Source organism: Bombina bombina, chromosome 6, assembly GCF_027579735.1.
Source record: "Bombina bombina isolate aBomBom1 chromosome 6, aBomBom1.pri, whole genome shotgun sequence".
In the NCBI taxonomy this organism is placed as follows: domain Eukaryota; kingdom Metazoa; phylum Chordata; class Amphibia; order Anura; family Bombinatoridae; genus Bombina; species Bombina bombina.
In genome coordinates this window covers 493,846,113-493,872,796 of record NC_069504.1, presented here as the reverse complement: position 1 = coordinate 493,872,796, position 26,684 = coordinate 493,846,113, and the positions used below count along the sequence as shown (strand labels likewise).

At 37.9% G+C, this 26,684-nt stretch overlaps 1 protein-coding gene across 1 annotated transcript in view; it reads left to right on the top strand.

Moving 5' to 3' along the window:
• Positions 1-26,684, top strand: part of RORA (RAR related orphan receptor A) — a 106,185-nt gene that overhangs the window by 63,778 nt on the left and 15,723 nt on the right. Inside the window, exons 7-9 of the mRNA XM_053717351.1 lie at positions 16,338-16,445; positions 21,448-21,558; positions 23,578-23,690. Of these exons, the coding sequence (XP_053573326.1) occupies positions 16,338-16,445; positions 21,448-21,558; positions 23,578-23,690 (332 nt within the window). The remainder of the gene's footprint in view (positions 1-16,337; positions 16,446-21,447; positions 21,559-23,577; positions 23,691-26,684) is intronic.

The window sequence follows — 26,684 nt, the reverse complement described above, 5'->3', positions numbered from 1 at the left end:
ATACACAGTAATGATTATCTAGTTTATATACATGTGCGCTCACCCTCAGACTAAATACACAGTAATGATTATCTAGCTTATATACATGTGCGCTCACCCTCAGACTAAATACACAGTAATGATTATCTAGCTTATATACATGTGCGCTCACCCTCAGACTAAATACACAGTAATGGTTATCTAGCTTATATACATGTGCGCTCACCCTCAGACTAAATACACAGTAATGATTATCTAGCTTATATGCATGTGCGCTCACCCTCAGACTAAATACACAGTAAGGATTATCTAGCTTATATACATGTGCGCTCACCCTCAGACTAAATACACAGTAAGGATTATCTAGCTTATATACATGTGCGCTCAGCCTCAGACTAAATACACAGTAAGGATTATCTAGTTTATATACATGTGCGCTCATCCTCAGACTAAATACACAGTAAGGATTATCTAGCTTATATACATGTGCGCTCACCCTCAGACTAAATACACAGTAAGGATTATCTAGCTTATATACATGTGCGCTCACCCTCAGACTAAATACACAGTAATGATTATCTAGCTTATATACATGTGCGCTCACCCTCAGACTAAATACACAGTAATGATTATCTAGCTTATATACATGTGCGCTCACCCTCAGACTAAATACACAGTAATGATTATCTAGCTTATATACATGTGCGCTCACCCTCAGACTAAATACACAGTAATGATTATCTAGCTTATATACATGTGCGCTCAGCCTCAGACTAAATACACAGTAAGGATTATCTAGCTTATATACATGTGCGCTCACCCTCAGACTAAATACACAGTAAGGATTATCTAGCTTATATACATGTGCGCTCACCCTCAGACTAAATACACAGTAATGATTATCTAGCTTATATACATGTGCGCTCACCCTCAGACTAAATACACAGTAAGGATTATCTAGCTTATATACATGTGCGCTCACCCTCAGACTAAATACACAGTAATGATTATCTAGCTTATATACATGTGCGCTCACCCTCAGACTAAATACACAGTAATGATTATCTAGCTTATATACATGTGCGCTTAGCCTCAGACTAAATACACAGTAATGATTATCTAGCTTATATACATGTGCGCTCACCCTCAGACTAAATACACAGTAATGATTATCTAGCTTATATACATGTGCGCTCACCCTCAGACTAAATACACAGTAAGGATTATCTAGTTTATATACATGTGCGCTCACCCTCAGACTAAATACACAGTAAGGATTATCTAGCTTATATACATGTGCGCTCACCCTCAGACTAAATACACAGTAAGGATTATCTAGCTTATATACATGTGCGCTCACCCTCAGACTAAATACACAGTAATGATTATCTAGCTTATATACATGTGCGCTCACCCTCAGACTAAATACACAGTAATGATTATCTAGCTTATATACATGTGCGCTCACCCTCAGACTAAATACACAGTAATGATTATCTAGCTTATATACATGTGCGCTCACCCTCAGACTAAATACACAGTAATGATTATCTAGCTTATATACATGTGCGCTCAGCCTCAGACTAAATACACAGTAAGGATTATCTAGCTTATATACATGTGCGCTCACCCTCAGACTAAATACACAGTAAGGATTATCTAGCTTATATACATGTGCGCTCACCCTCAGACTAAATACACAGTAATGATTATCTAGCTTATATACATGTGCGCTCACCCTCAGACTAAATACACAGTAAGGATTATCTAGCTTATATACATGTGCGCTCACCCTCAGACTAAATACACAGTAAGGATTATCTAGCTTATATACATGTGCGCTCACCCTCAGACTAAATACACAGTAAGGATTATCTAGCTTATATACATGTACGCTCACCCTCAGACTAAATACACAGTAATGATTATCTAGCTTATATACATGTGCGCTCACCCTCAGACTAAATACACAGTAATGATTATCTAGTTTATATACATGTGCGCTCACCCTCAGACTAAATACACAGTAATGATTATCTAGCTTATATACATGTGCGCTCACCCTCAGACTAAATACACAGTAATGATTATCTAGCTTATATACATGTGCGCTCACCCTCAGACTAAATACACAGTAATGATTATCTAGCTTATATACATGTGCGCTCACCCTCAGACTAAATACACAGTAATGATTATCTAGCTTATATACATGTGCGCTCACCCTCAGACTAAATACACAGTAATGATTATCTAGCTTATATACATGTGCGCTCACCCTCAGACTAAATACACAGTATTATCTAGCTTATATACATGTGCGCTCACCCTCAGACTAAATACACAGTAATGATTATCTAGCTTATATACATGTGCGCTCAGCCTCAGACTAAATACACAGTAATGATTATCTAGCTTATATACATGTGTGCTCACCCTCAGACTAAATAAACAGTAATGATTATCTATCTTATATACATGCGCGCTCACCCTCAGACTAAATACACAGTAATGATTATCTAGCTTATATACATGTGCGCTCACCCTCAGACTAAATACACAGTAATGGTTATCTAGCTTATATACATGTGCGCTCACCCTCAGACTAAATACACAGTATTATCTAGCTTATATACATGTGCGCTCACCCTCAGACTAAATACACAGTATTATCTAGCTTATATACATGTGCGCTCACCCTCAGACTAAATACACAGTAAGGATTATCTAGCTTATATACATGTGCGCTCACCCTCAGACTAAATACACAGTAAGGATTATCTAGTTTATATACATGTGCACTCAGCCTCAGACTAAATACACAGTAATGATTATCTAGCTTATATACATGTGTGCTCAGCCTCAGACTAAATACACAGTAAGGATTATCTAGCTTATATACATGTGCGCTCACCCTCAGACTAAATACACAGTAATGATTATCTAGCTTATATACATGTGCGCTCACCCTCAGACTAAATACACAGTATTATCTAGCTTATATACATGTGCGCTCACCCTCAGACTAAATACACAGTAATGGTTATCTATCTTATATACATGTGCGCTCACCCTCAGACTAAATACACAGTAATGGTTATCTATCTTATATACATGTGCGCTCACCCTCAGACTAAATACACAGTAAGGATTATCTATCTTATATACATGTGCGCTCAGCCTCAGACTAAATACACAGTAAGGATTATCTAGCTTATATACATGTGCGCTCACCCTCAAACTAAATACACAGTAATGATTATCTAGCTTATATACATGTGCGCTCACCCTAAGACTAAATACACAGTAAGGATTATCTATTTTATATACATGTGCGCTCACCCTCAGACTAAATACACAGTAAGGATTATCTAGTTTATATACATGTGCGCTCACCCTCAGACTAAATACACAGTAAGGATTATCTAGTTTATATACATGTGCGCTCACCCTCAGACTAAATACACAGTAAGGATTATCTACCTTATATACATGTGCGCTCAGCCTCAGACTAAATACACAGGATTATCTAGTTTATATACATGTGCGCTCACCCTCAGACTAAATACACAGTAGGGATTATCTAGTTTATATACATGTGCGCTAACCCTCAGACTAAATACACAGGATTATCTATTTTATATACATGTGCGCTCACCTGCAGACTAAATACACAGGATTATCTATTTTATATACATGTGCGCTCACCCTCAGACTAAATACACAGTAATGATTATCTAGTTTATATACATGTGCGCTCACCCTCAGACTAAATACACAGTAAGGATTATCTAGTTTATATAAATGTGCGCTCACCCTCAGACTATTATTATTATTCTTTATTTATAAAGCGCCAACAGATTCCGCAGCGCTGCCCATGGGTACAAGGATAAAAGTACAACGGATAAACAAAATTTTACAGACAAATACAAGGGGAGTTGAGGGTCCTATTCCCGTGGGAATTTACAATCTAGATGGGGTGGGAGGATGGGACACAGGTGGTGGGGACTGCAAAGGTGAGAATGATATTAGTGAGGAGATAGATGAGGGCATCTGGTGGGTAAGTGAAGTTCATTTGTTAATGAGTCGGGTGATAAGCTTCCCTGAACAAAAAGGTCTTTAGGGAACGTTTAAAAGAGGAGAGGTTGGGGGAAAGTCTGACAGCTCGAGGAAGTGCATTCCAGAGAGTTGGTGCCGCACAAGAGAAGTCATGTAGTCTGGCATGAGAGGAGGTGATGGTAGAGGACACAAGAAGCATGTCATTGTTGGATCTTAGTAGGTGGGTTGGGGTATATTTGTGGATGAGTGAGGACAGGTAGGGTGGGGCAGCATTGGTGAGGGCTTTGTAGGTCAGGCTTGAGAATTTAGAATTGTATTCTTCTGTGAATGGGGAGCCAGTGAAGGGACTCACAGAGATGTGCAGCAGAAACAGAGCGTCAAGAGAGGTGGATTTGCCTTGCAGATGCATTTAGGATGGATTGAAGGGGAGAGAGGCGGGAGAGAGGGAGGCCAAATAGTAAGTTATTACAGTAGTCAAGTCGGGAAATTACCAGGGAGTGGATTAGCTGTTTAGTAGCTTCAGCACACAGAAACGGATGAATTTTGGAGATATTGCGTAGGTGGTTGCAGCAGGATGAAGAGAGCAATTGGATGTGTGAAATGAAGGACAGATTTGATTCAAGTGTGACTCCGAGGTAGCGGACTTGTGGTGATGGGGAGATAGTGGTGCAGCCAACAGTGATGGAAAAATTAGAAACTGGAATCGAGTTAGAGTGGGGGATTAGAAGTAGTTCGGTCTTGGACATATTTATTTTAGGTGGTGAGAGGCCATCCAGGAGGAAATGCCAGATAAGCAGTCTTTGATGTGAGAATTGACAGAAGTAAAGAGTGCAGGGGTGGAAAGGTAGATCTGGGTATCATCAGCATAGAGGTGATAGTTGAAGCCATAGCTGTTGATGAGTTTACCCAGTGAAGAAGTGTAAATAGAGAAGAGGAGAGGACCCAGGACAGAGCCTTGAGGTACTCCAACAGACAGAGGCAATGGAGAGGAAGAGTCACCAGCAAAAGAGACGGAGAAGAACCTGTTAGAGAGATAAGAGTGAATCCAGGAGAGGGCAGTGACACAGAGCCCAAGAGAGCCGAAGGTCCGTAGGAGAAGGGGATGGTCGACAGTGCCAAAGGCAGCAGAGAGGTCAAGTAAGATGAGTATAGAGTAGTAGCCTTTGTTTATAGCAGAAAGGAGATCGTTGGTAACAATGGTGAGGGCAGTCTCAGTTGACTGTTGGGGATGGAAGCCAGATTGCAGGGCTCGATCAATGAGTTGGACAGGAAGTGGGTTAGTCGATCAAAAGTTAGTTTTTCAAGGATTTTTGAAGCTAACGGGAGCAATGATATGGGGCGGTAGTTTGAACGAGAGTTAGGGTCAACGGAGGGTTTTTTGAGGATGGGGGTGACCTTTGCATGTTTGAAGGAGGCAGGGAACGAGTTGGTAGAAAGGGATAGGTTGAATATATGAGTAAGAGCAGGAGTGAGGGTGGGAGACAGAGAAGGTATTAGATGTTAAGGAATAGGGTCAAGTGGGCAGGTAGTGAGGTGTGAGGAAGACAATAGGGAAGCTGCTACACTCTCAGTGGTTGGGAGGAGGGTGCAGAGAGAGGCAGAGGCGGTGACTGGAAGCGAAGTTAGGAGATTGCAGGCTTGTGTTGGGATGTTTCTTCGGATGGTAAGAGTTTTATTGAAAATAGTCAGCCAGGTCTTGAGTGCTGAATGCAGATGAGAGGAGATGTGCAGGCGGGTAGAGGAGAGATTTGAAAATGGAGAAGTGTCTTTTAGGGTTTGAGGAGTGAGTGGATATAAGATAAGAGAAGTAGGTTTGCTTAGCTAGGGCAGAGGTGTAAGAGTGAAGAATGAACTTATAGTGCATAAAATCAGGTTCACAGTAATACACAGTAATGATTATCTAGCTTATATACATGTGCGTTCACCCTCAGACTAAATACACAGTAATGATTATCTAGCTTATATACATGTGCGCTCACCCTCAGACTAAATACACAGTAATGATTATCTAGCTTATATACATGTGCGTTCACCCTCAGACTAAATACACAGTAATGATTATCTAGCTTATATACATGTGCGCTCACCCTCAGACTAAATACACAGTAATGGTTATCTAGCTTATATACATGTGCGCTCACCCTCAGACTAAATACACAGTAATGATTATCTAGCTTATATACATGTGCGCTCACCCTCAGACTAAATACACAGTAATGATTATCTAGCTTATATACATGTGCGCTCACCCTCAGACTAAATACACAGTAATGATTATCTAGCTTATATACATGTGCGCTCACCCTCAGACTAAATACACAGTAATGATTATCTAGCTTATATACATGTGCGTTCACCCTCAGACTAAATACACAGTAATGATTATCTAGCTTATATACATGTGCGCTCACCCTCAGACTAAATACACAGTAATGATTATCTAGCTTATATACATGTGCGCTCACCCTCAGACTAAATACACAGTAATGATTATCTAGCTTATATGCATGTGCGCTCACCCTCAGACTAAATACACAGTAATGATTATCTAGCTTATATACATGTGCGCTCAGCCTCAGACTAAATACACAGTAAGGATTATCTAGCTTATATACATGTGCGCTCACCCTCAGACTAAATACACAGTAAGGATTATCTAGTTTATATACATGTGCGCTCACCCTCAGACTAAATACACAGTAAGGATTATCTAGTTTATATACATGTGCGCTCACCCTCAGACTAAATACACAGTAATGATTATCTATCTTATATACATGTGCGCTCACCCTCAGACTAAATACACAGTAAGGATTATCTAGCTTATATACATGTCCGCTCAGCCTCAGACTAAATACACAGTAATGATTATCTAGCTTATATACATGTGCGCTCACCCTCAGACTAAATACACAGTAATGATTATCTAGCTTATATACATGTATGCTCACCCTCAGACTAAATACACAGTAAGGATTATCTACCTTATATACATGTGCGCTCACCCTCAGACTAAATACACAGTAATGATTATCTAGCTTATATACATGTGCGCTCACCCTCAGACTAAATACACAGTAATGATTATCTAGTTTATATACATGTGCGCTCAGCCTCAGACTAAATACACAGTAAGGATTATCTAGCTTATATACATGTGCGCTCACCCTCAGACTAAATACACAGTAAGGATTATCTAGCTTATATACATGTGCGCTTACCCTCAGACTAAATACACAGTAATGATTATCTAGCTTATATACATGTGCGCTCACCCTCAGACTAAATACACAGTAAGGATTATCTAGCTTATATACATGTGCGCTCACCCTCAGACTAAATACACAGTAATGATTATCTAGCTTATATGCATGTGCGCTCACCCTCAGACTAAATACACAGTAAGGATTATCTAGCTTATATGCATGTGCGCTCAGCCTCAGACTAAATACACAGTAATGATTATCTAGTTTATATACATGTGCGCTCACCCTCAGACTAAATACACAGTAATGATTATCTAGCTTATATACATGTGCGCTCACCCTCAGACTAAATACACAGTAATGATTATCTAGCTTATATACATGTGCGCTCACCCTCAGACTAAATACACAGTATTATCTAGCTTATATACATGTCCGCTCAGCCTCAGACTAAATACACAGTAATGATTATCTAGCTTATATACATGTGCGCTCAGCCTCAGACTAAATACACAGTAAGGATTATCTAGCTTATATACATGTGCGCTCAGCCTCAAACTAAATACACAATAATGATTATCTAGCTTATATACATGTGCGCTCACCCTCAGACTAAATACACAGTAATGATTATCTAGCTTATATACATGTGCGCTCACCCTCAGACTAAATACACAGGATTATCTAGCTTATATACATGTGCGCTCACCCTCAGACTAAATACACAGGATTATCTAGTTTATATACATGTGCGCTCACCCTCAGACTAAATACACAGGATTATCTATCTTATATACATGTGCGCTCACCCTCAGACTAAATACACAGGATTATCTAGTTTATATACATGTGCGCTCACCCTCAGACTAAATACACAGTAAGGATTATCTATCTTATATACATGTGCGCTCACCCTCAGACTAAATACACAGGATTATCTAGTTTATATAAATGTGTGCTCACCCTCAGACTAAATACACAGGATTATCTAGTTTATATACATGTGTGCTCACCCTCAGACTAAATACACAGTAATGATTATCTAGCTTATATACATGTGCGCTCACCCTCAGACTAAATACACAGTAATGATTATCTATCTTATATACATGTGCGTTCACCCTCAGACTAAATACACAGTAATGATTATCTAGCTTATATACATGTGCGCTCACCCTCAGACTAAATACACAGTAATGATTATCTAGCTTATATACATGTGCGCTCAGCCTCAGACTAAATACACAGTAAGGATTATCTAGCTTATATACATGTGCGCTCACCCTCAGACTAAATACACAGTAATGATTATCTAGCTTATATACATGTGCGCCCACCCTCAGACTAAATACACAGTAATGATTATCTAGCTTATATACATGTGCGCTCACCCTCAGACTAAATACACAGTAATGATTATCTAGCTTATATACATGTGCGCTCACCCTCAGACTAAATACACAGTAATGATTATCTAGCTTATATACATGTGCGCCCACCCTCAGACTAAATACACAGTAAATGATTATCTAGCTTATATACATGTGCGCTCACCCTCAGACTAAATACACAGTAATGATTATCTAGCTTATATGCATGTGCGCTCACCCTCAGACTAAATACACAGTAAGGATTATCTAGCTTATATACATGTGCGCTCACCCTCAGACTAAATACACAGTAATGATTATCTAGCTTATATACATGTGCGCTCACCCTCAGACTAAATACACAGTAATGATTATCTAGCTTATATACATGTGCGCTCACCCTCAGACTAAATACACAGTAATGATTATCTAGCTTATATACATGTGCGCTCACCCTCAGACTAAATACACAGTAATGATTATCTAGCTTATATACATGTGCGTTCACCCTCAGACTAAATACACAGTAATGATTATCTAGCTTATATACATGTGCGCTCACCCTCAGACTAAATACACAGTAATGATTATCTAGCTTATATACATGTGCGCTCACCCTCAGACTAAATACACAGTAATGATTATCTAGCTTATATGCATGTGCACTCACCCTCAGACTAAATACACAGTAATGATTATCTAGCTTATATACATGTGCGCTCAGCCTCAGACTAAATACACAGTAAGGATTATCTAGCTTATATACATGTGCGCTCACCCTCAGACTAAATACACAGTAATGATTATCTAGCTTATATACATGTGCGCCCACCCTCAGACTAAATACACAGTAATGATTATCTAGCTTATATACATGTGCGCTCACCCTCAGACTAAATACACAGTAATGATTATCTAGCTTATATACATGTGCGCTCACCCTCAGACTAAATACACAGTAATGATTATCTAGCTTATATACATGTGCGCCCACCCTCAGACTAAATACACAGTAAATGATTATCTAGCTTATATACATGTGCGCTCACCCTCAGACTAAATACACAGTAATGATTATCTAGCTTATATGCATGTGCGCTCACCCTCAGACTAAATACACAGTAAGGATTATCTAGCTTATATACATGTGCGCTCAGCCTCAGACTAAATACACAGTAAGGATTGTCTAGCTTATATACATGTGCGCTCACCCTCAGACTAAATACACAGTAAGGATTATCTACCTTATATACATGTGCGCTCACCCTCAGACTAAATACACAGTAAGGATTATCTAGTTTATATACATGTGCGCTCACCCTCAGACTAAATACACAGTAAGGATTATCTAGTTTATATACATGTGCGCTCACCCTCAGACTAAATACACAGTAATGATTATCTATCTTATATACATGTGCGCTCACCCTCAGACTAAATACACAATAAGGATTATCTAGCTTATATACATGTCCGCTCAGCCTCAGACTAAATACACAGTAATGATTATCTAGCTTATATACATGTGCGCTCACCCTCAGACTAAATACACAGTAATGATTATCTAGCTTATATACATGTACGCTCACCCTCAGACTAAATACACAGTAAGGATTATCTACCTTATATACATGTGCGCTCACCCTCAGACTAAATACACAGTAATGATTATCTAGCTTATATACATGTGCGCTCACCCTCAGACTAAATACACAGTAATGATTATCTAGTTTATATACATGTGCGCTCAGCCTCAGACTAAATACACAGTAAGGATTATCTAGCTTATATACATGTGCGCTCACCCTGAGACTAAATACACAGTAAGGATTATCTAGCTTATATACATGTGCGCTTACCCTCAGACTAAATACACAGTAATGATTATCTAGCTTATATACATGTGCGCTCACCCTCAGACTAAATACACAGTAAGGATTATCTAGCTTATATACATGTGCGCTCACCCTCAGACTAAATACACAGTAATGATTATCTAGCTTATATGCATGTGCGCTCACCCTCAGACTAAATACACAGTAAGGATTATCTAGCTTATATGCATGTGCGCTCAGCCTCAGACTAAATACACAGTAAGGATTATCTAGTTTATATACATGTGCGCTCACCCTCAGACTAAATACACAGGATTATCTAGTTTATATAAATGTGTGCTCACCCTCAGACTAAATACACAGGATTATCTAGTTTATATACATGTGTGCTCACCCTCAGACTAAATACACAGTAATGATTATCTAGCTTATATACATGTGCGCTCACCCTCAGACTAAATACACAGTAATGATTATCTAGCTTATATACATGTGCGTTCACCCTCAGACTAAATACACAGTAAGGATTATCTAGCTTATATACATGTGCGCTCACCCTCAGACTAAATACACAGTAATGATTATCTAGCTTATATACATGTGCGCCCACCCTCAGACTAAATACACAGTAATGATTATCTAGCTTATATACATGTGCGCTCACCCTCAGACTAAATACACAGTAATGATTATCTAGCTTATATACATGTGCGCTCACCCTCAGACTAAATACACAGTAATGATTATCTAGCTTATATACATGTGCGCCCACCCTCAGACTAAATACACAGTAAATGATTATCTAGCTTATATACATGTGCGCTCACCCTCAGACTAAATACACAGTAATGATTATCTAGCTTATATGCATGTGCGCTCACCCTCAGACTAAATACACAGTAAGGATTATCTAGCTTATATACATGTGCGCTCACCCTCAGACTAAATACACAGTAATGATTATCTAGCTTATATACATGTACGCTCACCCTCAGACTAAATACACAGTAAGGATTATCTACCTTATATACATGTGCGCTCACCCTCAGACTAAATACACAGTAATTATTATCTAGCTTATATACATGTGCGCTCACCCTCAGACTAAATACACAGTAATGATTATCTAGTTTATATACATGTGCGCTCAGCCTCAGACTAAATACACAGTAAGGATTATCTAGCTTATATACATGTGCGCTCACCCTCAGACTAAATACACAGTAAGGATTATCTAGCTTATATACATGTGCGCTTACCCTCAGACTAAATACACAGTAATGATTATCTAGCTTATATACATGTGCGCTCACCCTCAGACTAAATACACAGTAAGGATTATCTAGCTTATATACATGTGCGCTCACCCTCAGACTAAATACACAGTAATGATTATCTAGCTTATATGCATGTGCGCTCACCCTCAGACTAAATACACAGTAAGGATTATCTACCTTATATGCATGTGCGCTCAGCCTCAGACTAAATACACAGTAATGATTATCTAGTTTATATACATGTGCGCTCACCCTCAGACTAAATACACAGTAATGATTATCTATCTTATATACATGTGCGCTCACCCTCAGACTAAATACACAGTAATGATTATCTAGCTTATATACATGTGCGCTCACCCTCAGACTAAATACACAGTATTATCTAGCTTATATACATGTCCGCTCAGCCTCAGACTAAATACACAGTAATGATTATCTAGCTTATATACATGTGCGCTCAGCCTCAGACTAAATACACAGTAAGGATTATCTATCTTATATACATGTGCGCTCAGCCTCAAACTAAATACACAATAATGATTATCTAGCTTATATACATGTGCGCTCACCCTCAGACTAAATACACAGTAATGATTATCTAGCTTATATACATGTGCGCTCACCCTCAGACTAAATACACAGTAATGATTATCTAGCTTATATACATGTGCGCTCACCCTCAGACTAAATACACAGTAATGATTATCTAGCTTATATACATGTGCGCTCACCCTCAGACTAAATACACAGTAATGATTATCTAGCTTATATACATGTGCGCTCACCCTCAGACTAAATACACAGGATTATCTAGTTTTTATACATGTGCGCTCACCCTCAGACTAAATACACAGTAATGATTATCTAGCTTATATACATGTGCGCTCACCCTCAGACTAAATACACAGGATTATCTAGTTTATATACATGTGCGCTCACCCTCAGACTAAATACACAGTAAGGATTATCTAGTTTATATACATGTGCGCTCACCCTCAGACTAAATACACAGTAATGATTATCTAGCTTATATACATGTGCGCTCACCCTCAGACTAAATACACAGGATTATCTAGTTTATATACATGTGCGCTCACCCTCAGACTAAATACACAGTAAGGATTATCTAGCTTATATACATGTGCGCTCACCCTCAGACTAAATACACAGTAATGATTATCTAGCTTATATGCATGTGCGCTCACCCTCAGACTAAATACACAGTAAGGATTATCTAGCTTATATGCATGTGCGCTCAGCCTCAGACTAAATACACAGTAATGATTATCTAGTTTATATACATGTGCGCTCACCCTCAGACTAAATACACAGTAATGATTATCTAGCTTATATACATGTGCGCTCACCCTCAGACTAAATACACAGTAATGATTATCTAGCTTATATACATGTGCGCTCACCCTCAGACTAAATACACAGTATTATCTAGCTTATATACATGTCCGCTCAGCCTCAGACTAAATACACAGTAATGATTATCTAGCTTATATACATGTGCGCTCAGCCTCAGACTAAATACACAGTAAGGATTATCTAGCTTATATACATGTGCGCTCAGCCTCAAACTAAATACACAATAATGATTATCTAGCTTATATACATGTGCGCTCACCCTCAGACTAAATACACAGTAATGATTATCTAGCTTATATACATGTGCGCTCACCCTCAGACTAAATACACAGTAATGATTATCTAGCTTATATACATGTGCGCTCACCCTCAGACTAAATACACAGGATTATCTAGTTTATATACATGTGCGCTCACCCTCAGACTAAATACACAGTAATGATTATCTAGCTTATATACATGTGCGCTCACCCTCAGACTAAATACACAGGATTATCTAGTTTATATACATGTGCGCTCACCCTCAGACTAAATACACAGTAAGGATTATCTATCTTATATACATGTGCGCTCACCCTCAGACTAAATACACAGGATTATCTAGTTTATATAAATGTGTGCTCACCCTCAGACTAAATACACAGGATTATCTAGTTTATATACATGTGTGCTCACCCTCAGACTAAATACACAGTAATGATTATCTAGCTTATATACATGTGCGCTCACCCTCAGACTAAATACACAGTAATGATTATCTAGCTTATATACATGTGCGTTCACCCTCAGACTAAATACACAGTAATGATTATCTAGCTTATATACATGTGCGCTCACCCTCAGACTAAATACACAGTAATGATTATCTAGCTTATATACATGTGCGCTCAGCCTCAGACTAAATACACAGTAAGGATTATCTAGCTTATATACATGTGCGCTCACCCTCAGACTAAATACACAGTAATGATTATCTAGCTTATATACATGTGCGCCCACCCTCAGACTAAATACACAGTAATGATTATCTAGCTTATATACATGTGCGCTCACCCTCAGACTAAATACACAGTAATGATTATCTAGCTTATATACATGTGCGCTCACCCTCAGACTAAATACACAGTAATGATTATCTAGCTTATATACATGTGCGCCCACCCTCAGACTAAATACACAGTAAATGATTATCTAGCTTATATACATGTGCGCTCACCCTCAGACTAAATACACAGTAATGATTATCTATCTTATATGCATGTGCGCTCACCCTCAGACTAAATACACAGTAAGGATTATCTAGCTTATATACATGTGCGCTCACCCTCAGACTAAATACACAGTAATGATTATCTAGCTTATATACATGTACGCTCACCCTCAGACTAAATACACAGTAAGGATTATCTACCTTATATACATGTGCGCTCACCCTCAGACTAAATACACAGTAATTATTATCTAGCTTATATACATGTGCGCTCACCCTCAGACTAAATACACAGTAATGATTATCTAGTTTATATACATGTGCGCTCAGCCTCAGACTAAATACACAGTAAGGATTATCTAGCTTATATACATGTGCGCTCACCCTCAGACTAAATACACAGTAAGGATTATCTAGCTTATATACATGTGCGCTTACCCTCAGACTAAATACACAGTAATGATTATCTAGCTTATATACATGTGCGCTCACCCTCAGACTAAATACACAGTAAGGATTATCTAGCTTATATACATGTGCGCTCACCCTCAGACTAAATACACAGTAATGATTATCTAGCTTATATGCATGTGCGCTCACCCTCAGACTAAATACACAGTAAGGATTATCTATCTTATATGCATGTGCGCTCAGCCTCAGACTAAATACACAGTAATGATTATCTAGTTTATATACATGTGCGCTCACCCTCAGACTAAATACACAGTAATGATTATCTAGCTTATATACATGTGCGCTCACCCTCAGACTAAATACACAGTAATGATTATCTAGCTTATATACATGTGCGCTCACCCTCAGACTAAATACACAGTATTATCTAGCTTATATACATGTCCGCTCAGCCTCAGACTAAATACACAGTAATGATTATCTAGCTTATATACATGTGCGCTCAGCCTCAGACTAAATACACAGTAAGGATTATCTATCTTATATACATGTGCGCTCAGCCTCAAACTAAATACACAATAATGATTATCTAGCTTATATACATGTGCGCTCACCCTCAGACTAAATACACAGTAATGATTATCTAGCTTATATACATGTGCGCTCACCCTCAGACTAAATACACAGTAATGATTATCTAGCTTATATACATGTGCGCTCACCCTCAGACTAAATACACAGTAATGATTATCTAGCTTATATACATGTGCGCTCACCCTCAGACTAAATACACAGTAATGATTATCTAGCTTATATACATGTGCGCTCACCCTCAGACTAAATACACAGGATTATCTAGTTTTTATACATGTGCGCTCACCCTCAGACTAAATACACAGTAATGATTATCTAGCTTATATACATGTGCGCTCACCCTCAGACTAAATACACAGGATTATCTAGTTTATATACATGTGCGCTCACCCTCAGACTAAATACACAGTAAGGATTATCTAGTTTATATACATGTGCGCTCACCCTCAGACTAAATACACAGTAATGATTATCTAGCTTATATACATGTGCGCTCAGACTAAATACACAGGATTATCTAGTTTATATACATGTGCGCTCACCCTCAGACTAAATACACAGTAAGGATTATCTATCTTATATACATGTGCGCTCACCCTCAGACTAAATACACAGGATTATCTAGTTTATATAAATGTGTGCTCACCCTCAGACTAAATACACAGGATTATCTAGTTTATATACATGTGTGCTCACCCTCAGACTAAATACACAGTAATGATTATCTAGCTTATATACATGTGCGCTCACCCTCAGACTAAATACACAGTAAGGATTATCTATCTTATATACATATGCGCTCACCCTCAGACTAAATACACAGTCATATATACACCCAACAGACTGTGAGATGCATGTGACAGTACACTCACGGTGGAACACATTCTCATTGGCCGACATCATCTCACTTCCACCATCTACATGTACATATTATTTTTTTTCCTTTCACATATAGCTCTTTCCTTTATGCTGCCCTACCCTAACTGATCTGTCCGCTCTTCTCTCTGCCTTTTCAGGATCTTTAGAAGTTGTGTTTATAAGAATGTGTCGTGCCTTTGATCCTCAGAATAACACAGTCTATTTTGATGGTAAATACGCTGGCATAGAAGTCTTCAAAGCCCTAGGTAAGTGTTCGTATACATAGCATATCTCAGGATGTGGCACTGTGCCAAAGTAATACTATATTGTGCCCATGTGTACCAGCCTTATCTTTTCTATAGCGTTTGAAAATAAAGAACAAATACATATATAATAATCATCAAAATAATAAAAAAGACTGAACATCAGGTTGGACTCCTCGCTCTACAGCCATTGGGGTCGATTTACTAAGTGCCTGGCAAACATGATTCGCTGCAGAGAATCATGTCCGCCCGGCATTGCTAAATGCCGACAGCATACGCTGTCGGCATTTAACATTGCACAAGCATTTCACAAGAAATGCTTGTGCAATGACGCCTTCTGCACATTGACGGCCAACCGTCCGCTAGCAGGGGGTGTCAATCATCATAAGGTGGCGGACAAGTTAAGGAGGAGCGGTCTTATGACCGCTACCTCTTAACTTCAGTTTCCGGATCACCAGAAACTACGCGCGGAGACAGCAGCATCCGCTGCTTATTAAATCTCCCCCATTATGTTAGTCACGTATTCATATCAGATCAGACACTTGGTCCTACAGCCCCTTTGTCACCATATAACCATAGATCTCAAGTCTAAATCACTTGGCCCTTAAAGGGACATCAGACCCAAACATTTTTTTTCATGATTCAGATAGAGAAAACCATTTAAAACAACTTCCAAATTTACGTTTTTTTGTATCTAATTGGCTTAAAGGAATACTAGACCCAATTTTTTTCTTTAATGATTCAGATAGTGCATGCAATATAAGAGACTTTCTAATATAATCCTTTTATCAATTTTTTTTCCGGCCTCTTGATATCTTTATTTGAAAAGCAGGAATGTAAAGCTTAGGACCCGGACCATTTTTGGTCCAGCACTCTGGATAGTGCTTGCTTATTCGTGGCTACATTCCTGCTTTTCAAATAAAGAGAACAAAGAACAAAATTTATAGGAGTAAATTAGAAAGTTGCTTAAAATTGCATGTTCTATCTGAATCATGAAAGAAAAAATGTGGGTTTAGTATCCCTTTAATTCTCATGATATTCTTTGTTGCTGAAACAGCAATGCACGTGGGTGAGCCAATAACATGAGGGATATATTTGCAGCTCCAATCAGCAACTCCTGAGCCTACCTATGTATGCTTTTCATCAAAGGATACTAAGAGAATTAAACAAATTACATAATAGAAGTAAATTGGAAAGTTGTTTAAGATTGCATTCTCTATCAGAATCATGAAAGAACATATTTGGGTTTCCTGTCCATTTAAGTTCCTTTGTCAGCACCTAACCTAAGCTATCTCCTGCTGATCCCTACAATTGTTAAAGTAAGACGATCCTTTGGGTGCCATCATTATCATCTTTGAAAAAAATTACCATGACAAATGTCAATGTTTCTATTGCAGTATCTTCATCTCCCTGTTGACCGGGATATTGGGTGGGTTTTAGAGTAGGGTTGGTTGTGTGGGTGGGGGATTTGTAATTTTTTTACAGGTAAAAGAGCTGATTACTTTGGGGCAATGCCAAGCAAAAGGCCCTTTTAAGGGCTATTTGTAATTTAGTGTAGGGTAGGGCTTTTTTTTATTTTGGGGGGCTTTTTTATTTAGATTAGGTGTAATTAGTTTAAAAATCTTTTAATTTGTTTATTATTTTCTGTAATTTAGTGTTTGTTTGTTTTTGTACTTTAGATAATTGTATTTAATTGTATTTAATTTAGGGAATTAATTTAATTATAGTGTAGTGTTAGGTGTAATTATAACTTAGGTTAGGTTTTATTTTACAGGTAACTTTGTATTTATTTTAGCTAGGTAGTTATTAAATAGTTAATAACTATTTAGTAACTATTCTACCTAGTTAAAATAAATACAAACTTGCCTGTAAAATAAAAATAAAGCTTAAGCTAGCTGCAATGTAACTTTTAGTTATATTGTAGCTAGCTTAGGGTTTATTTTATAGGTAAGTATTTAGTTTTAAATAGGAATTATTTAGTTAATGATAGGAATTTTTATTTAGATTTCTTTTAATTATATTTAAGTTAGGGGGTGTTAGGGTTAGACTTAGGTTTAGGTGTTAATAAATTTAGTATAGTGGTGGCGACGCTTGGGGACGGCAGGTTAGGGGTTAATAAATGTAGGTAGGTGGCGGCGATGTTAGGGCCGGCAGATTAGGGGTTAATAATATTTAACTAATGTTTGCGAGGCGTGAGTGCGGCGGTTTAGGGGTTAATATGTTTATTATAGTGGCGGCAAAGTTGGGGCGGTAGATTAGGGGTTAATAAGTTTAGGTAGGTTGCGGCGACATTGGGGACGGCAGAGTAGGGGTTAATAAATATAATGTAGGGTTCGGCGATGTTGGGGGCAGCAGATTAGGGGTTCATAAGTATAATGTAGGTTGTGGCAGTGTCCGGAGCGGCAGATTAGGGGTTAATAATTATAATGTAGGTGTTGGCGATGTTGGGGGCGGCATATTAGGGGTTAATAAGTGTAAGATTAGGGGTGTTTAGACTTGGGGTTCATGTTAGGGTGTTAGGTGTAGACATAAAATGTATTTCCCCATAAGAATCAATGGGGCTGCGTTAAGGAGCTTTACGCTGCTTTTTTGCAGGTGTTAGACTTTTTTCAGCCGGCTCTCCCCGTTGAACCCTATAGGGAAATCGTGCACGAGCACGTTTCACCAGCTCACCGCTAACGTAAGCAGCGCTGGTATTGGAGTGCGGTAATGAGCAAAATTTTGCTCAATGCTTACTTCTTGTCTGGTTTCTAAAAACCTGTAATACCAGCGCTGTCTAAGTGAGCGGTGAGGGAAAACTGCTTGTTAGCACCGCACAGCCTCTAAAGCAAAACTCGTAATCTAGGTGTAAGAATGCTATGCTGTTTTCTCTAGTCTTACAGGCCAGCTTTAAATCAATTTAAAAGTTATTAACACCATTAATGCTTTGAACGCTTACTTTTTTAACCGGTTTTCAGCAGGTGTACTTACTGAAAGGGACATTAAACACTGCAGACATTTAATAAGCATAGTATTGAGTTTAGTCCCCGCCTCCATCTAACCATGTGTGCCGCCATGTTAAAATCTAGCTTTCACTACTTTCCAGTACTGTTTGCACACGTACAGCAACTGTCAGATACCTACAGTGTAACCTAGGTTCCATAATTAAAGGGAGATGCATTAAATGTATTTAGTGTCCCCTTGACATCCTCCTTAAAACTAGTGATAAGGAAAAAACTAATTTTAAGTTAAAGTTTTAATAATATTTTTAAAGCTATTGTCACATGGATTTTTTCTTTATATCCCATGGCACAGAACATGCTAGTGATAACGCCCTTTGAAAGGTGCACTGAAGGCAAACTGGGGCTCAATAATCCTTGTGCTATGATCCGGTGCCATGGTGCCTTAGAGGTCATGACCATATCATTTAAGCTATTGTTAGGTTTATTAAAAAAGAAATGCAACAGAATATGAATCCTATAATTCACATTAATGGAAGCATTTGGCATTCTAACAGGAATATTAGCACTATATGTGAAAATCAAGCAAAACCCTGAAAAACATACATATTAATGTTTGTGTTTAATCATTTAGGGCTACATTACGAGTGGAGTTGTAGTTTGCGTCCCTGCATTGACTTCGCTAGAGGGAGTCTTTTGCACACGTAGGGTAGCACGCATATTACAAGTGTGTAAAATGTTTTTGCTCGCACGTTATCCCTACATGTGCAAAAAGCCGAAATAAGAATATCATGACTGTATTAACATATTCCCCCATAGACTTCAACATCCTTACTTGCGCACAAACCCAATAGCGTTTAACCAAATGTGCTAACCCGACATGAAATATGAATATTTCGCATTCCAATGTTCTTCACAGAAGAATATGTTCTATTCATTCATAAATAAATATTTCTATATACCTGTATATCTGATGTTTTTTGTTAAATATATATCTATACATATATAGTATAAAATACTTAGAACATATTCCCCTATGTGACGAATATTGGAACATTAAATACAGAGTTAAACACTTTATTAAGTATGAATATTGCATAAATATGATGTTACATGTTTTCTGCTACTTGTCTCCAATGCACCTATCTATCTATCTATCTATCTATCTATCTATCTATCTATCTATCTATATATATGTATTTAGGTGTTTATATGTGGATACATGTCTGTAAATACATATATAAATACACATAGTACACATATACACACACAAACATATACATATTTAGACATGTACTGTATATATCTCTATGTTAAAGCCCTTCGCATGCCTTTTTTTCCAACACCTAAGACATCATATATTTTATCCCTTATAACTTTTTTTATGCAATATTTTATATTAAACATTGTTATTATGAGTGTAACTGTACTGTTAAATGTATTTTTGATGTTTTTAGTCAAGCGTAGCCGTTAAACAGAGCTCTGAAGTTGCGATATCCTGACGCGCGTTAAATTCAATTGCGCTCAACTTGTAATACGCATTTTGTTTCCAGAGTTGTTTAAAAGTCTATTAAATAACAAAACCAAGCACATAACAACCACAGTTGACAGTTTCTCAACTTTTCATGTTTTTTTTAAATACTTCACCTCAAACATTAAATATTACAATATAAAAATAAACATAGCATTATTTTGAGTAAGATGATGTGTCGCTGGTATCTGTGGTAAATTGATAAACTGCTGGTGTGGGCTGTATGTTTCTTATTAGGTAACTTTGACTACTAAGACTTGTCACTGTAGCATATTTATATAAACCTGTTTAAAATATTTGATATAAACCTGCTAAAAAATAAACAACAAATGTATTTGAAATAAGCTGATGTGATATTGGTATCTTTGATACACATTACATATTAACTGAGGCATAATAAGGAGATATTTCACATCATTTTTAAAAATATTTTTCTGACAAATCTGACTGCTTTAGATGACATTTTAGACGACGTAAGAAAGGTTAATGCTTATTTTTGTTTCCTTCATTTGCTATTATTTTATCTTCCCTGCAGGGTGTGAAGACCTCATCAGCTTTGTGTTTGAATTTGGGAAAAGTTTGTGTTCTCTACACCTAACCGAGGATGAGATCGCTCTTTTCTCTGCCTTTGTGCTTGTGTCAGGAGGTAGGTGTTTTTATTTATTTATTATTATTATCATTTATTTGTATAGTGCTGCACAATTCTGTACAGAAATAGAGGTGTATAATGACAATGGTTTGTAATAAAATAAAAACAATATAACAGACCATACAGATCTAGTATAGGAGGAAAAGGGCCCTGCGCCAAAGAGCTTACAGTCTACATACAGGTTGAGGGTGCAGAGACATAAGGTTTAACTCAAAATGCAAAGAACACAAACCTTTGTTTGCTTTGCGATCTTGTGGCAAGGTTTGTATGGCACAGGCTGGGCAGTCAAGTTTAGGGGCAAATAAATAAACAAAAATGTATATGTTTACATTTTGATTAAATTTAATGCAAATATACATTTGTGAATAGCCCTGGCTGACTTCCTTCTCAAGTCTTTTTTTTTTTTTTATGGGACATTAAACACAAATTGTAGCTGTAGGCTACACAACAATGTACCTGCATATCTGAGAAGAATTCCAAACACAAATTGCTAACCAATCACAAACTAATACACAGATATAGCATAAACTCTGTTTGCACATGTGCAGTTAAGGAAAGAGACTGGGGTAGCCTGCCCTCTTATTGGGGTTTAGCACTGATTCCGCTTTATTAATTAGTAAAGGTATTTAAATAAACAGACATATATTCCTTTTTAATCCTTATCTAATATCTAAATATAATATATATGTATATGTATACAATAATATTAACACCTAAACTACCTTGTCCACTGTTGCAAAGAATATTTTTCCTATCATGATTGTTGATGCAAAACTGATAATCCACCTTAAAAGAGCACATGAGTACAGAGTATGTGAGGTAGGAAGTGGGTAAACGAAACCTCACAGATAAATTAGCTAAAAGTATTAACCCAAGCTTCCCTGGAGAAAGTGGAATAAGTATTAATTTTCAGATGTTTTTTACAGCAAAAATAAGCAAAATAAATAATGAATGTATATTGCAATAATGAAACATTTTATATGTTGTTGAAATGCCAAGATTACAACTCCCAGGTGGTAACTGGGCTATAGAACAAGCCACTTTGTTCCTGGCCGATTTCTCTATTTGTATTATCATCCTGAGAAAAGTCTCCCTAAGAGTGTTAGGACAACCAGGCATGGCTGCACCTCACTGACTAGGTCCAAAGGAGGCTGAAACCATCATGTGGGATGGAAATTCTCCTTGTTCAGAGGAAAATACATGGTATTTGGGGGCTGGTCTGACCTTGTTAGGTGAGATCAAACTGATACACTTCAGGAAAGTTCTCTGTGAAAAGCACCTTTTTAATAACCAAAGGATAGAAGAAGCTACTCTCAGGTGGTAACCGAGCTATAGAACAAACCACTGAGTTGTTGTTTGTTTCTGGCAGATTGCTTCTCTTTCTGTATCTATTAATCTATCATATTATTTATTATTCACTATTCCTTCTTTCTAAGTTGCACATTCTAAGGGCCTTGTGTTTGACATTTTAAAGCCTTTCAATGAACAGCTTCTAGTGTTTCTGGAGATGTCCTTTCCTGACTGTAGGGAAGAGTACACTATTTAACGTTAAAGGGACAGTCAACCCAAAATTTCAAATAAGTTATTCCTATAAACTTTCTAACAATTATTATTTTGAGCTATAGCCCAATTTAGTAACCTAAAGCGTTTCTAAGTATTAGTACTTACTTTTGTCTCGTCTGGCTGTTTAAAATGTCCGCCTGCCCCCTCCCATATTTTGTCACAAGTATCTTCATGGTTGTGCAGCGCTAACAGCTAATTTTCACCTGTACACACTCCCGTGTTTTGTGCATGAGCAGTGCGACAATAACACTGTAGGGGGAGGTTTCAAAGAGGAACTCTAAATACTTTCTCATTTTCCTAGACGTGTCATTATTTTCAGCGTTTTACTTTTACTGCTAAAGATAACTACAGATACCTGTAAAACCTAAAATAATTACTTTAATGATAAATTTGCGGCAGATGTAGATGAACTTGTTACTTTAGCTTGAAACTGATGTTGATATTTCTTCCTAGATCGGTCGTGGCTTCAGGAAAAACTGAAGATTGAAAAGCTCCAGCAAAAGATTCAGCTGACACTTCAGCATGTTCTACAAAAGAACCATCGTGAGGATGGGATTTTAACAAAGGTAGGGAAGCTAAAGATTACTTAGAAGCACAGATTGTTATGACAGATAAGAACCATAGGCCCAACAAGCTTGCCCATAAATTTTAGAGAAAAACTTGCCCCAAGTACAGCAGATTTTTTTGCATTTTTGCTATCACTCCATTTAAACAGAAACAGATCCTTTTTTTATAAATATATATAAAAAAATAATTTTATTTTCTCCAACATTGGTGTGTCCGGTCCACGGCGTCATCCTTACTTGTGGGAATATCTCTTCCCCAACAGGAAATGGCAAAGGGTCCCAGCAAAGCTGGCCATATAGTCCCTCCTAGGCTCCGCCCACCCCAGTCATTCTCTTTGCCGTTGCACAGGCAACATCTCCACGGAGATGGTTAAGAGTATGTGGTGTTTAGTTGTAGTTTTTTTATTCTACTATCAAGAGTTTGTTATTTTAAAATAGTGCTGGTATGTACTATTTACTCTGAAACAGAAAAAGATGAAGATTTCTGTTTGTGAGAGGAAGATGATTTTAGCAGACAGTAAGTAAAATCGATTGCTGTTTCCACATAGGACTGTTGAGATGAAGTAACTTCAGTTGGGGGAAACAGTTAGCAGACTTTTCTGCTTAAGGTATGACTAGCCATATTTCTAACAAGACTGTGTAATGCTGGAAGGCTGTCATTTCCCCTCATGGGGACCGGTAAGCCATTTTCTTAGTCTCAAACAGAATAAAGGGCTTAATATGGGCTATAAAACTGGTAGACACTTTTATGGGCTAAATCGATTGCTTTATTTGGACATTTTATACATGTTTATGCTGATAATTCACACTTATAAACTTGGGGAACGTTTTTTAACGTCAGGCACTATGTTAGACACCTTTTTCAGTCAGGAAGGGCCTTCCCAGTTGTAGGCTGAGCCTCATTTTCGCGCCATTACTGCGCAGTTGTTTTTGAGAGCAAGACATGCAGATGCATGTGTGAGGACCTGAAAGTAGTTGGAAAAGTTCCTAGAAGGCGTCATTTGGTATCGTATTCCCCTCTGGGCTTGGTAAAGTCACAGCAAAGGCTGTAGCTGGGACTGTATAGGGGTTAAATCTGTAACCGGCTCCGGTTTCGTTATTTTAAGGGTTAAAGCTCTGAAAATTGGTGTGCAATACTTTTAATGCTTTAAGACACTGTGGTGAAATTTTGGTAATTTTTGAAAAATTCCTTCATATTTTTTCACATATTCAGTAATAAAGTGTGCTCTATTTAAAATTTAAAGAGACAGTAACGGTTTTGTTTTAAAAAGGTTTTTGTGCTTTATTGACAAGTTTAAGCCTGTTTAACATGTCTGTGCCTTCAGATAAGCTATGTTCTATATGTATGAAAGTAAATGTGTCTCCCCCTTCAAAATTGTGTGATAATTGTGCCATAGCGTCCAAACAATGTAAGGACAATACTGTCACAGATAATGAAGTTGCCCAAGATGATTCATCAGATGAAGGGAGTAGACATGGTTCTACATCATCTCCTTCTGTGTCTATACCAGTTTTGCCCACGCAGGAGGCCCCTAGTACTTCTAGCGCGCCAATGCTTATTACCATGCAACAATTGACGGCTGTAATGGATAACTCCATAGCAAATATTTTATCCAAAATGCCTGCATATCAGAGAAAGCGCGATTGCTCTGTTTTAAACACTGAAGAGCAGGAGGGCGCTGATGATAATTGTTCTGTCATACCCTCACACCAATCTGAAGGGGCCATGAGGGAGGTTTTGTCAGATGGGGAAATTTCAGATTCAGGAAAAATTTCTCAACAGGCTGAACCTGATGTTGTGACATTTAAATTTAAATTAGAACATCTCCGCGCACTGCTTAAGGAGGTGTTATCTACTCTGGATGATTGTGACAACTTGGTCATTCCAGAAAAATTATGCAAGATGGACAAGTTCCTAGAGGTTCCGGTGCACCCGACGCTTTTCCTATACCCAAGCGGGTGGCGGACATAGTGAATAAGGAGTGGGAGAAGCCCGGCATACCTTTTGTTCCCCCTCCTATATTTAAGAAATTATTTCCTATGGTCGACCCCAGAAAGGACTTATGGCAGACAGTCCCTAAGGTCGAGGGGGCAGTTTCTACTCTAAACAAGCGCACTACTATTCCTATCGAGGATAGTTGTGCTTTCAAAGATCCTATGGATAAAAAATTGGAGGGTTTGCTTAAAAAGATTTTTGTACAGCAAGGTTACCTTCTATAACCCATTTCGTGCATTGTTCCTGTCACTACAGCAGCGTGGATCTGGTTCGAGGAACTAGAAAAGTCGCTCAGTAGAGAGACTCCATATGAGGAGGTTATGGACAGAGTTCACGCACTTAAGTTGGCTAACTCTTTTATTTTAGATGCCGCTTTGCAATTAGCTAGATTAGCGGCGAAAAATTCAGGGTTTGCAATTGTGGCACGCAGAGCGCTTTGGCTAAACTATCACGAACGGCGTACCGCTTCAGGCCCTGAACCGGCTTCAACCGGAAGTAAGTGGGAAAAATAGTAGTGGAGCACTGGGGGTGCACGCCGCTAATAGCAGCCGGTTCCGCTGCTTGTAAATGCAAAAAAACAAAGGAATTACGGCAGCAACAAGCAGAGAAAAAAAATATAGATTAAAAATAAAATACTTTATTTAAACATATGTTAAAAAGCCAATTTGGCAAAAAGTACAAGGGTAGCAGTAGAAAAAAACCCCTCCTTACATGTTTCGTGCCTATGCTCGGCACTTAATCATAGGAGTGTGATGTGATAGTACAACCCCGGCTATTTAGAGGGGAAGTACCCAATGATGGTAAAGCTATAGAAACACCTGTGGAAAATAGTGTTAAAACTGCTTGCCCTCACCTGCACTATCAATGAACACAGAAAAGAATGTTACATTTGAAAAAACGTATATATATATATATGTATTTAGGTTTGAATACTTTTTGAAATATATTAATACACATATTTAGCCAACACTTCTAACACAGTATTATGTCTTCATAAA